General features: G+C 31.8%; 1 protein-coding gene across 6 annotated transcripts in view; it reads left to right on the forward strand.

The window, feature by feature from the left end:
* NBEA (neurobeachin) overlaps positions 1-14,228 on the forward strand; it is a 687,041-nt gene that overhangs the window by 80,973 nt on the left and 591,840 nt on the right. For all 6 annotated transcript variants that reach the window (XM_045977917.1, XM_045977919.1, XM_045977920.1 and 3 more), the window contains exons 2-6: positions 1,183-1,414; positions 4,830-4,930; positions 5,171-5,266; positions 11,836-11,957; positions 13,635-13,761. In XM_045977917.1, coding sequence (XP_045833873.1) covers positions 1,183-1,414; positions 4,830-4,930; positions 5,171-5,266; positions 11,836-11,957; positions 13,635-13,761 — 678 coding nt within the window. The remainder of the gene's footprint in view (positions 1-1,182; positions 1,415-4,829; positions 4,931-5,170; positions 5,267-11,835; positions 11,958-13,634; positions 13,762-14,228) is intronic.

A 14,228-nucleotide genomic window follows, 5' to 3' on the forward strand; every position in this document is an offset into this window, starting at 1 on the left:
AAATTTTCTTCTATAGACCAGAAAGATACCTAGTTTTTCAATGTTCTTCTTTAAGAATAGTACTTGTAACAATATAATTAATATGTCATATGTGATTTGAACAATAGAGAATATAATTACATCTTTTTTTCTATGAGTATTTGTCTATCACTGTACTTAAAGTAGGAAAGAGTAATACTTTTTTAGAAGGTTTTATTTAAATTTACTATTAAAGTAGAGTTGACATACAGTGTTTATTAGTTGCGGGTATTCATCATGGTGATTTGACAATTCTGTGCATTTCTCAATGCTAACCACACATGTAGTCACCATCTGTAACCATGCAATGTCTTGACAATATTATTGGCTATTGACTATTGTATTGTTCGTTTCCATGACTTACTTATTTTATGACTGGAAGTTTGTACCTCTCAATACCCTTTATCTGTTTTGCCTATCTCCTTGCTCACCATCTGTCTGGCAACTAAAGACAGATGTGAAATAAACGAAAAACAAATGAACGAACAAACCAAACTCTTAGATACAGAGGACAGTAATAGTTTTGACTCACTTGTTGTAATACCACAAGTCAAATACATTGCTGTTAAATCATCTTTTTATATCAGTTCACAATTTTTAAAGTAAAATATTATAAGATACTAGGTATATTTTAAACATTTTTAACATTGATTCTATCATTTCAATTTTTACTATAAGTTTGCTGGTATCAGTCATATTTCTTTATCTTTTGTACATGGTGATTAGGCCCTTTGTTTCTTTTCTGTTACATCTCATTTGTCAGTCTAGTAATATCACAAAAGAAAATGAACTTCATGTCTTAAAATTTATCCTTTGTGAGTTATGCATTTTCTAATGATTATCACCTTTTGGAGCCAAATTCTTTTTTATAGGAATTTGTCCTGAATCCTACCCAGTAGTCCTCTGCACCATTTTGCTCCATTTGATTTGAAATTACCCTTTTCTATTTTTAAGAAACTAGACATTGCTAGTTTTCATTCTTATAGCACCCTTAATCTGTAGCTTTCAAATTTTTATCAAAAGTAGTGTTAGACTAGAAGACTTGAAATGTTTTAGAGTAGCTATGCTATCATGCAGGTTGAATTATTTTATTATTTTTATTTTGTTGTTATAAATAATCTCTCATGTTATCAATAGTTATTGTTTCTTTTTGTTTATTTTCAGCTGGTTGGTGGAGAATTTGACTTGGAGATGAACTTTATTATCCAGGATGCTGAGAGTATAACATGCATGACAGAGCTTTTGGAGCACTGTGATGTAACATGTCAAGCAGAAATATGGAGCATGTTTACAGCCATTTTACGAAAAAGTGTTCGGAATTTACAGACTAGCACAGAAGTTGGGCTAATTGAACAAGTATTGCTGAAAATGAGTGCTGTAGATGACATGATAGCAGGTATGAGGTTATCTGACAGGTTAATATACTTAAAGTGTTTATCATCAAGAGTCACGTACTTCTCTTTATATTCTATTGGTAATATAGATTTGTTGGAGCTAACATGATTTAAAATAGATAGTAGAAATGTATGGAAAATTTGCCCTGTATATTAAGGGAAAACTTGAAGAATGGAAAGTACCTTTTTCTTTATTAGACAAGCACAATTCTGATTTTGCTTTTCCAGGTTTTAGAAAATCTGAATTACATGGAATAAATAACCACGAAATCTATCAGAATAATAAACAGTACCTTTTTACATAGTACTTAGTTAAATTTTAGATAATTAAAATTTTACAATATGTATTACAATTCTGTATATGTGCACTTTACCAACTTCAAGCTCCATGCTTTTCAGTTTCACATATATGGAACTATGACAGGAGGAACTAATGTCCTTAGGATAAGCATGTTGAATTTTTGGGAAGTATCTCCATTTTGCTTTGATATTCTTTAGAGAAACTTTTGTATTAAACAGATATAGAATATAACATAAAATTTGCCTGGATAAGATAAAAATACTAATTTTCATCCTTGTTACGTGTTACTTCAAATATGAAGTCTATGATTATTCATTGCCAATCCTTTATCTCCCTGCAGGTTCATTCTCCTTTGTTGTTAGATGCACTTCAATAGAAATGTTTTGAAAGATATGGTCTTTCAAAGATATGGTCTTTGAAAGATATGGTCTCAGAGTAACATTATTCCCAGAAAATAAGCTTAGTGTTTAAAATGTTCATTCTTTTAAGCCATGAATCTTCAGCATATGTCTCTTCTGATATAAAAGAGTTTTCATAATTTTAAAAGTGCTAATATGATTCCTCACAATCTCATATCTGATCCTTAAGTAGTTTAGATACCGGAGAATCCTCTATCATATTTTGATTTATGCATAATTAATTTTAATATTAGTAGAACAAAACATTAAGAAGTAATGGAGTGAAGAATTAGTTAAAGATGAACGTCTTTAAACAATATTTAACCTTTTTTTTTCCTTATAGACTATATTAAAATAATTTCTGATTGCTTTCAAGGTGGTATCTATTTCTAGAGTGATTTAGCATTCTCTATATTGGTTACTAATGGTTAACTTGATGAAAAATGAAATTCAAATTTAAAACCTTTTAATGATGATATGTACCATCTGTAAACCATTCTGTAAATTCTAGCATTGTTTAACAGGAATTTATTTGCATAAGCTGATATGTTTGGTGCTTACATGTTGTATAGAATATCATGTGATCTCTGAGTCCTCATATCAGGATATAATCCCTGAAGTTTTTTTGTTTGCCTATTTGTTTTTTGAAATAAAGTGGCTACCACTTTATAAAGTGCACTTTAGAAAATGAGCCACATTTACATACATGGTAATTTACTGGTACGTAATTCATGAGCTTTGAGATATAAGATGATAGTAAGCTTGATTAGTACTGCAAAAGTTCGTATGTTCATGTTTTCTATTATATAAAGCTTCTTAATTCTCTTATCTTTGCTTTTCAATAATAATACTGGTAACACAAACTTTCACTTTTTGTTATTTTATTATTGAATAAATGCCAGATAAATACCTCTATCTTACTTTTCAGTAGAGAAAATAAAATTTATATAACATAGTAATGAAGTACCAAACACCACTACTAAGTTTTCACTCTTGATATTTATACCATGTCACGTTCAAAGAGGTACTTACAGGCTTTACTAGAAGGTAGTTAAATATTAAATAGCTCTATATACTAAATTGATAAGAGAATTTCATAGTCTGAGTATTTTTCTCCTTTAAAAATTTTGTTCAGAAAAAACACCTATTAACAAAAAAAAATTAAACTGAGCTACTTGTTATGTTATGTATACAATAAATAAGAAATTTAATAACTGTGTAATTAAATATGAATTTAATAGGCTACTTTTTGTGACCCACATATAAGATGGGATAAAGTTTTAGAAAAAGAAGTTTAATTTTTTAGGAAAGTATTTGTAGGTAAATGTTAAGAAATCTTATGAATTTGCCATTGCAGCTAATTGTTTGAAACTGCTTCTTACTAACTTAGGGCTTTAAGGTGCTTGATTTCTATGTAGATTTTTTTCTTAAAAAATCTTCCGACTGATATGTAGTAACTATAAACTTTTTTACTGAGTGGTGAAACAGTTTATTTCATTAAAAGATCTCTTAACAATGGCATATTAAAAGTAACAGTTTAATCATAGTGATTGCTTACTTATTGTGGCATTAGCTAAGATTATTCAATTAATTTATTGATGAAAATAACTATTTGAAATTTCTATTTTGAAATGGATACATAATAAATACTTTAAACTTTCAAATTCCAGGTATAAATTTGTGATATTAATCAGTAACTAATTATTTAAACTTATCCTAACTCACTTCTTAAATTAATTGATGATACGTTATTTAGAATATATATGTGTATTGATTATAATGCTTTGTATAGTATTTCTAATCCTTAGGAAGAGCTTTAGAGTAAGAAAATGAACTATAAATATTCAGATCTTTAATTTCTTACAAAGAATGATTGATAGAAGTACTACTCACAATGTCTAGATGAGAAAGAAATCAAAGACAAGAGATTAAATGTATAATTTTCCTATTATCTGGTGAGCTGGTGTGTCTTTTATATGCACATAAACACATGAGCAGAATCGATACCACTAGTAATATGTTTAAGTGATAACTTTGAATTAGAGACTAGTCTCTGGAGCCATACAGCCTAGGTTTTAATCCTGACCCTGACACTTAGTAGAGTGTGTTCTTGGAAAAGGTGATTAGGTTATTTATGTCTCACTTTCGGCATTTTAGGAAGTGGCTAATAATAGTACTTATTCATAGGCTTGTTACAAAGATTGGTATACTTAATAACTGTAAACTACTTGGAATAATGCCAGGCAAGGAATTGTTAATGGGGCAAGGAATATTTCAAGAATATATTTTATTAAGAATAGATAAATCTAAAATAAAATATGGTCGACTCTCACTTTTTTATTTGAAAACAACTAATTTACAACATTAAATCATTGTACCTTTGTGTATTTTTGCTTTCCTTTCCCTGCATATAGCAGGTGTGTGTGTGTGTGTGTGTGTGTGTGTATTGTGGGAATTTATAAAATCTATTTTATATATTTTCTAATGAAACAATTGTAATGGTAAATCTGATGGGGAAAAAAAAATCCTAAAATTCAAATACAATGTGTTTGGCTATCTGGGGACCTAAAAATTGTTAATTAGAATGACTATTCATGAGGACATTTAGATAAATATGTATGTAGAAATGAGAATTGATTTTGTCTTTCAAAAAGTGTATTACCTTGACAGATGGCAGCTCATGACTAGAGTTCAGAATAACTTTATTTTCCTTTGAAGATCTTCTAGTTGATATGTTGGGGGTTCTTGCCAGCTACAGCATCACTGTCAAGGAGTTGAAGCTTTTGTTCAGCATGCTTCGAGGAGAAAGTGGAATCTGGGTAAGCTGTGGTCAGAGGGAAAAGTACTCAGTATTAGTGCATTAATACTTAATGCTCAACAATTTGTCTCTAGAGAGCTATAAACTTGAATTTGTAATGGAAAATTTTCTCCTTGAAGAGTTTAGTAAATGATGTGAAATTAATTTCTCTCTAGTTAGAAAACAGTCTAGTGTCTAACATGATATATTAGGTATTTTTGCTAAATTTGTACAGTGACATTTCTTTTTCTTGTTTCCTTAGCCAAGACATGCAGTAAAATTATTATCAGTTCTTAATCAGATGCCACAAAGACATGGTCCTGATACTTTTTTCAATTTCCCTGGTTGTAGTGCTGCGGTGAGTTTTAAATACATGTGTTTATTTTTAATTCAGTTCTGTTAAGATATAATTCATATAAAATTCACTCATTTAAAAGTACAATTTGATGAGTTTTAAAGTTCATGATTATAATCACAGTCATGATTTTGAACAATTACATCACTTTCTGAGGTTCCCTTGTGTGTCTTTGACCAGTCCCCTCTCCCAGCCCCTGTCCTTTGAAATTTCCAATTTATTTTGTGTTTTTATGATTTTGCCTTTTCTAGAATTTCAAATAAATCATACAATATGTAATTTTTTTGGTCAGGCTTCTTTCACTTACTGTAATGCTTTTGAGGTTGCCCATGTTAATAGCTTCCAAGTAGTTTATTCTGTTCCTTTTTATTCTGAGTTGTGTTACATTTTATGGATGTGCCACAGTTTATCTATTCACTACTTGAGTTTTCAGTTTTTGGCTATTTTAAATAAAACTGCTGTGGTCATTTGAACATAGATCTTCTGTGGGCATATTTTCTCATCTCTTAAGTAAAAACATAAGTGGAATTGCCTCAAAAAATTAAAAGTAGAGCTATCCTATTACCCAGCAATTGCACTACTGGGTATTTACCCCAAAGACACAGGTAGTGAAAAGAAGGGCCATATGCACCCCAATGTTCATAGCAGCAATTGTCCACAATAGCCAAAATGTGGAAAAAGCAAGATGCCCTTCAACAGATGAATGAATAAAGAAGACGTGGTCCATATACACAATGGAATATTATTCAACCATCAGAAAGGATGAATACCCAACCTTTGCATCAACATGGATGGGACTGGAGGAGATTATCCTAAGTGAAATAAGTCAAACAGGGAAAGTCAATTATCATATGGTTTCACTTATTTGTGAAACATAAGGACTAGTGTGGAGGACATTAGGAGATGGGAAAAATGAAGGGGAAGAAACTGGAGTGGGAGACGAACCATGAGAGACTATGGACTCCAGGAACAGAGTTTTAGAATGGGTGAGCCTGGTGATGGGTATCAAGGAGGGCACAGATTGCATGGAGCACTGGGTGTTATATGCAAACAATGAATCATGGAACATGACATCAAAAACTAATAATATATTGTATGGTGACTAACAACACAATAAAACAAAACAAAACAAAACAAAATTGCTGGGTTTTATGCTAAGTGTTTGCTTCATTTCATGAAAAAGGGCAGATTGCTTTCCATAGTGGAAAATTTTGCATTCTCATCAATAGTGTATGAGAATCCCAGTTGATCTGTCCATTGATGGACAATGTCCATCTTTTTTATGTGAGGCATTTAAATGGTTATACAATTGTATATCATTGTAGTTATAATTTTTGTATTGCCCTAATGACTGATGCCATTGAGCATTTTTTCATGTTTTTTGGTTTTTACATCATTTGTGATATTTGTATTCAAATCTTTGTTCAGATAAAAAAGTTGGTTGTTTTATTATTCTAAGTGTTCATTATGTATTTGGTGTATAACTTAATTTGTCAGATGGATAATTATCAAATATCTTTGCCCAGTCTGGCTTTTCTTTTACTTTCTTAACAGTATTTCTTAAAGCAAATAGATTTTATTTTATTTTATTTTTATTTTATTTTTTTTTTTTTTTACTTTTTTTTTTCCCTTTTTATTTATTTTTTCAGCGTAACAGTATTCATTCTTTTTGCACAACACCCAGTGCTCCATGCAAAACGTGCCCTCCCCATCACCCACCACCTGTTCCCCCAACCTCCCACCCCTGACCCTTCAAAACCCTCAGGTTGTTTTTCAGAGTCCATAGTCTCTTATGGTTCGCCTCCCCTCCCCAATGTCCATAGCCCGCTCCCCCTCTCCCAATCCCACCTTCCCCCAGGAACCCCCAGTTTGTTTTGTGAGATTAAGAGTCATTTATGGTTTGTCTCCCTCCCAATCCCATCTTGTTTCATTTATTTTATTTTTTTAAATTTATTTTTATTTATTTGTCAGAGAGAGAGAGAGAGAGCGAGCATAGGCAGACAGAGTGGCAGGCAGAGGCAGAGGGAGAAGCAGGTTCCCCGCTGAGCAAGGAGCCCGATGTGGGACTCGATCCCTGGACACTGGGATCATGACCTGAGAGGGAGGCAGCCACTTAACCAACTGAGCCACCCAGGCGTCCCAAAGCAAATAGATTTTAATTTTGGTGAAGTTCAGTTAAACTTTTTTTAATGGCATATGCTTTTGTAATCCAAGAAATTAGTATAAACCAAGGTCATGACATTTTTTCCTTGTGCTTTCTACCAAGAGTTCTTTTGTTTTAGCTCTTAAATTTAGGTCTGTGATTCTCTTCGTGTGAATTTTTAAAATATGATATGACAGAAGGTTGGAGGTTAAAGTTTTGTTTGTTTTGCATATGAATATTGAATGGTTTTCTTGACCATTTGTTAAAGAGAGTCCTTTGACATTGGATTACCTTGGCACCTTTCTTAAAAATTATCTGGCTATGGATTGTGTGGATTTGTTCCTGAACTCTGTTTGGTTCCTTTGTCCTCTGTTTCTGCGTTTATGCCAATATCAGATTGTCTTTATTTTTGTAGCTGTATAGTAAGTAGTTCTTGAAGTCAGGTTGTGTGAGTACTCCAAATTTGGTCTTTATTTTAAAATAATTTTGGCTACTCTAGATAGCATTTTCATACATGTGGATAGACTTGTCAACTTTTGTAAAATGCTTACTGTGATTTAGATTTTATGATGTTAAATCTATAGAACAATTTGGAGAGATTATTGAGTCTTCCAGTTCATGAACATAGTATATCTCTACCTTTATTTGTTTTCTATGATTTTTCAGTATTTTGCAGTTTTTAGCATTAAGTTTTAAATATCTTTTGTTTCTCTTCCTATATACGGGGAGGTTTTTTAATCATCAATATGTTGATACTAGTGTCGAATTCTGTCCAGTGGTTTTTCTGATTTTATTGAAGTGAACATATGGATTTTCTTCTTAATTTTTATTAATGTAGTGAGTTACAGTGATTGATATTTCAGTGTTAAACCAACCTTTGTGTTCCTGGGATCAAAACTAGTTGGTTGCTATGTTTTAATCTTTTTGTCCAACATTGGATTTGACTTGCTAATGTAATGCTAAGAAATTTTGCAATTATTTTTATGAGTGATTTGGGGGTGTAGTTTTCTTTTATAATATCTTTTTCTGGTTTGGGGATAGGGTAATTCCTCATATGATGAGTTTGGAACTATTTCTTTCTATTAAAGAGTTTATGTAGATTTGATATTACTTATTCTTAAATGTATGCTAGAATTCACTATTGTAGCTGTTTGGGCCTGGAGTTTTCTTTGTAGGAAGGTTTTAAACTATGAACTTAATTTCTTTAATGGATATAGGGAGGTTTTCTATCTTCTTTTGAGTGAGCTTTGGTAGTTTGTGTCTTCCAAGTAATTTTTCCTGTTAATCTAATCTAAGTTGCTGACTATATTGGTATAAGTTTATCATCATATTCCCTTCTTATCCTTTTAATGTCTGTAGGATATTTAGTGATGCCTCCTCCTTCATTCTTGACACTGGATTTTTTAATTGATTAATCTAGCTGGAAGTTTATCCATTTTGTTGTTCTTTTCAAAGAATTCACATTCTCAGTCTGCTTGATTTCATCGTTTTTATCTAACATTGTAACATTGTAGAGAGTATGTCTAACTTTTGACTAGAAAACTGGTTTTGATTTCAGAATCATCTACTTCATTATTGTGGAGGACTAGTGCCTTAATGTTTCTTGGCTTACCTTCATGTAAAATATTAGCACTTTCTCATGGAAGAGTGTTAATGTGAGCCTGTAATGAAATAATACACTTTTCCCATATTTAAGTACTATATAAGTTGTATAGATCATGTAAATATTTCTTGCTCCTCAGTTATTAGTGCATAAGTATCCTTGTAGCCTCTCAGTTCATCAACCATTCCCCTAGTTTTTTTTCCTTAATATTTTGTTACTAACCTTTTTTTTAAGTTAATTTTTCCATTGTAACAAAATTGTGAAACAAAAATAGGAAAATTTAAAATTTTGAAACAAAAATAATCTTTATCTCTTTAAATTTTTATTTTTATTTTTATTTTTATTTTTATTTAAAAATCTCTTTCCAGATGAAAGTTCTTAATTTTACATATCAGATTGTTAGGGTGGAGCACATATCAAATGTACGTTGTGGTGCTTAGCAGAGAAAACAGTGTCACTGTCCCTAAGAAGGTATTGGTTTTCTCAGATTTATGTAATAGTTTTATTTGCATACATACATATATTTTGATATATTTTATAAAAGTCTTCTTGATCTGACATCTAGTAGACAGCAGTTTGAGGAGTGGGAAGAGCCAAGTGTTTTAATAGAAATATAAACAAGTTACTGTCTTACTGATAGAATCAACAAAACTAGCTAAAACAGAATGTTTAAACTGTTTTAATAAATGATTTGAATTTCTTCAATAGGGTTGCAAGTCATCCTGTTTTTAGATATTTGATCCATTTACCAGAAGTCTGTGAATATTTTCTATCAGTATGTAATGCATTTTATACATACATGCATGCACACACACAGAGAGAATTTTACTTATATGTTGTTAGTGGTGCATGTTTGAGTTATTTTCGTTCAGGGAATTTTGATGGACTTAGACTGTCTACTCCTTCTTTCTTGGTTTTCTCTGTATCACTCATTTTCATGAAGGGTAATATCAATTAGGAATATAGTCTATGTAGGAAAGGAAGCAAAGAAGGAACTAGAACTTTTACAACTCTTATTTTATTTGAGTCATAAAAGCTATGTATAAGATAAATGATATTATTGCTATTAAATTTTTTGTGGAAAAAGCCTCAGCAGTGTTACATTGTTCAGGGTCATAAAGCAGAGTCACAGCCTGAACTAAAATTTGCTTGACCTTAAGTCCAGTGTTTTGTTTTGTTTTTTAGCAGTGCATTGGCTTATTTCCAGGTGTGTTATCTTTGGTACTGAACTACTGAAAAATTCCGATGGGAACTGACTTTAAAATCCTTACCATTACAGTGCTTTTGATAATTTACTTCTGGATGAGCATGATAGTAACAAGAGGGTACATATTGTCTGGACCACTGTTGATAGCAGTGCCTTTGGATCACTAAAATTATGACACTGCTTACTTTCCCTCTGAAGTAACCGTATAGAGTAGGCCTTCTGAATTATATTTTATACAGCGGAGGTGCGTTTCTATGAGCTATGCTCCCTTCATATGAGCAGTTTGGAATGGAATTCTATAGAGTGGGGTATGTAAAGGTGGATGGCATATGTAAGATGACATTTTATGTGATCTGTGGCCTTTATGGATATTCTATTTAGATTTGCCATTCATGCTTATCATGTTTCATGAATCTGCTTAATTTAGGAAATAGTGAATTCTTCTAATTCACTGAAATAGTTTACTGAAAGCATTCCATCTAACCATCAGAATTGTTTCTTTTGGAAATTAAATAGATGGGAGCATAGATTTTGGAGTCTGTTGGACTAGGGGACAGTGAAGGGTATAGATTTTGGAGTCCTGTAGACTCATTGGACACAGTGAGGAACATCCAGCTGTGGGTCCCAGACTGTTTTAGAAGGAAATATGGAAGAAGACTAAAGACAACTTAAATCCAAAATCACAAAGGTATCCCAAAGGATACCCTATTAACATAAGGGATCAGAAGGAAATGTAAGGAATCTAAGAAATGAGTGTTGAGATTGGGCACAAGTGGTTTGGATGTAAATGTGTATGGGTTTCACATCAGAAAGTACTATACAAAGTTAGCTTTTGTACATTGACTAAAGGAGGATATATGCATTAGCTAAAAAGAATAGGAGAAGGTTAGAGATACAGTGTACTCTGTACAGAAGGCTTTGGTTGGTATAGAGGTAGGAGCCAGATTGAAGAGTACCTTCTAGAAATGGGCAATTTCAGGTCCCTTAAACATTTAGTCTAGTTGTTACATACTAAATTTCAGAGAATGTCTTCTGTTGAAGAGGTTGGCCATAAATAAATATCCTTATTTATCCATGGAATTACTGGATGTCCACAATGAAACTGAGACAAATGCTATTCTAGAGCCTCTCAGGTGTGTGTTTTGTACCAGTTGTAGCAAGATCAACAAAAACTAGTATTATTTCATTGTCACTTAAGATTATATTTTTCTTTTGTAAGACTTTTTTTTTTTTTCCGTTGTAATTTGGTTCACTAGTGTTTGCAACTGTATGTGATTTAGGGCTCTTTCAGTCCTAATATGGAGGTAATAACAAATGTTCTCTTGGACTGCCTGTCTTTTTCTTAGTGGAAGAGTGGTAGGTCTAAAAAACTTGAAGGGCAGCTTGGCTCAAATTCTTTCCTCTATCTCTTAGGTTAATGCAATCTTTAAGTTCTAATTTAGGGTCTAGTGGACTGGATGTTGAAACTGGTGACACAGAAAGTGTATTGGTTGGGGATAAGTCCATGATTTTCTGATATTTATACCTTCCTTGTTTTTTGATCTGTAAAGGCTTTGTTTGGCCTTGGTTACTATCACATTTTCTTAAGCTGATACTTTTCTTTTTTCCTTACCTTGTAGGCAATTGCATTGCCTCCTATTGCAAAGTGGCCTTATCAGAATGGCTTCACCCTAAATACTTGGTTTCGTATGGATCCATTAAATAACATTAATGTTGATAAGGATAAACCTTATCTTTATTGGTAAGTAATGTATTTAATTTTCATACTTTCGTCTTAAGTATTTCAGTTTTATAAATATGTAACAGTCTCAAGGCAACATATTAAGTATAATGTGTTTGTGTTTGTGTGTATATGTATATATATATTAAAATATATATATTTATATTTACATTAGTATATGTTAAAACCATAAAGACATGCCAGTTTATTTATTCATTTTTTGCTATTGGTTTTAGGCAACCTGCGTCACTATTTTTTTTCCTTTATTTTTATTTATTTTATTTATTTTTATTTATTTTTTTCCATTATTTTTTTCTAGCGGTAACGTTAGAAAGTCAAGGTTTACAAGCCCCTTTCTCTAGTCCACATCAATATAGATTAGTAAGGGGATTGTTAGTGGACATGCAAGTCCCCAACCCAGGGGAGGAAAAAAAAAACCCAAAGTCCTTCCAGATTTCATTACTTTGCCTTTTTAGTTTCTTTGTTCTATGAACATAATTAAGATATGCTTTAAAAATATTAGGGATAACTACTGTGCAAGAAAATAACAAATAATAAAAGTAATTATTTGACAGATAACTAACAGAATAGGTTGATAAACCCAGATAGGTTGACCTGTAAGGACCGAGAGCTTGATTATTTTAGTTTACCAATAATGCACAGTAATGAGAACATCAAACTTTCATTGACTGCCTTATCATACACTAGGCATTGTAAATGTTTACATGTATTACCTCATTTAATCTTTGCAGTGCTTTGAAATAAGACTGCCTGGGGTTAAGTCTTCACTACGTATTGATCCTGTGCTTTGGTGTCTTCAACTGTAAAGTGAAGATAACAGTAGTACCTGTCACATCAGATTTAATGAGAGAATTATTAAGCACTTTTGTACATTGACTGCCTCAGAAATGTGAGTGCAGAAAAATGTGAACTATTAACAGATCGTAAGCTCTGTTATAAAAGATTATATATATAAGGATAGTAGGGAAAGGGAGGTCTAAACAAACATCTGAACTTCCAAACATAAATGGGTTGAATTTCAGAACGGTCATTTTGGCAGATTATACATGTATTTTAATAATATCTTTATTTTGCAGAGCATTTACAATTTTTGTAATACTGTGCTTAAATTCACAGCTAGGAGGTATGTTCCCTTAGAAGAAAATAACTGTATTTCATAGACACGTCCTTTTTCTTCTTTTGACTAAAAATGTACTCCTTTATTTGATTACCTACATCATTTATCAACCTTGGCTCTAACTTTTTTTTTTTTTTTTTTGGTAATTTTTAAGCTATTTTTAAAGATATAATAGAATTGGGAGTAAGTTGTTTTTGAAAAGAGTAGCTGTGTAAATGGTGTCTGTATTTGCTAATTTCAGGGGTCCTGGAAGGTAAATGAAATCTACTTGGTAGGCTTTTATTGGCCTTTAATCTGTTTTTATGTATTTGTGATATTTTACCTTGAAATTTCAGAAGATTTTTGATCTATAGTCTATTTTCTCAATTTAAAGTTCTTCTTTAGTTGTTCTAAACCTTTTATGGTTTAATATTTTTTTGGTACATGTAATACCCCTTCTACTCTATGGGGAAATGAGTTTCATTTTATAATAATGTTTTATATTTTATTTATTTAATAATTTTTAGAAATATAGTTCTTTGTATCAGAGGATATTTTACTATTCTCAGTTTTCTTTACAGTTTTCGTACTAGCAAAGGAGTTGGTTACTCTGCTCACTTCGTTGGCAACTGTCTAATAGTCACATCACTGAAGTCTAAAGGAAAAGGTTTTCAGCACTGTGTGAAATATGATTTTCAACCACGTAAGGTAGGTGTAAGTAAATATTTCTATTGAGAATGACACAATTCACCATTCCCCCATCTTAAAATTCACCTTTTATAACTTCTGTAATATTCTCTTTCTTTGATTTTTCTTATGACTCATAGTGCTTTTCTCTTCTCCTTGTCTGCATTTTCTTTTTATTTTTATGTCTAACTATTCGCATAAAAAGATCAGTCTCTTGACCTTTCACAGTGTCTGTCTCACTTACTTGCTCGCTGGGATCTATTCTATGGCATTCTTACAGTAAATACTTACTGCGTACTTACTGAGTTCCAGACATTGTTGTAGGCACTAGGAATATGACAATGAACAAAACAGATAACATTCCTGCTTTTGTGGAGGATGTAATTTTTTGGAAATATTTATTCAGTTTCATAAGCTTTCCACTATTATTCTTACCTCCAAGCTCCGTTCTTGTATCTTACAGCTCTGTTATATCTTATAGCTCTGTT

This window comes from Meles meles, chromosome 14 (genome assembly GCF_922984935.1).
Source record: "Meles meles chromosome 14, mMelMel3.1 paternal haplotype, whole genome shotgun sequence".
NCBI classification, from domain to species: domain Eukaryota; kingdom Metazoa; phylum Chordata; class Mammalia; order Carnivora; family Mustelidae; genus Meles; species Meles meles.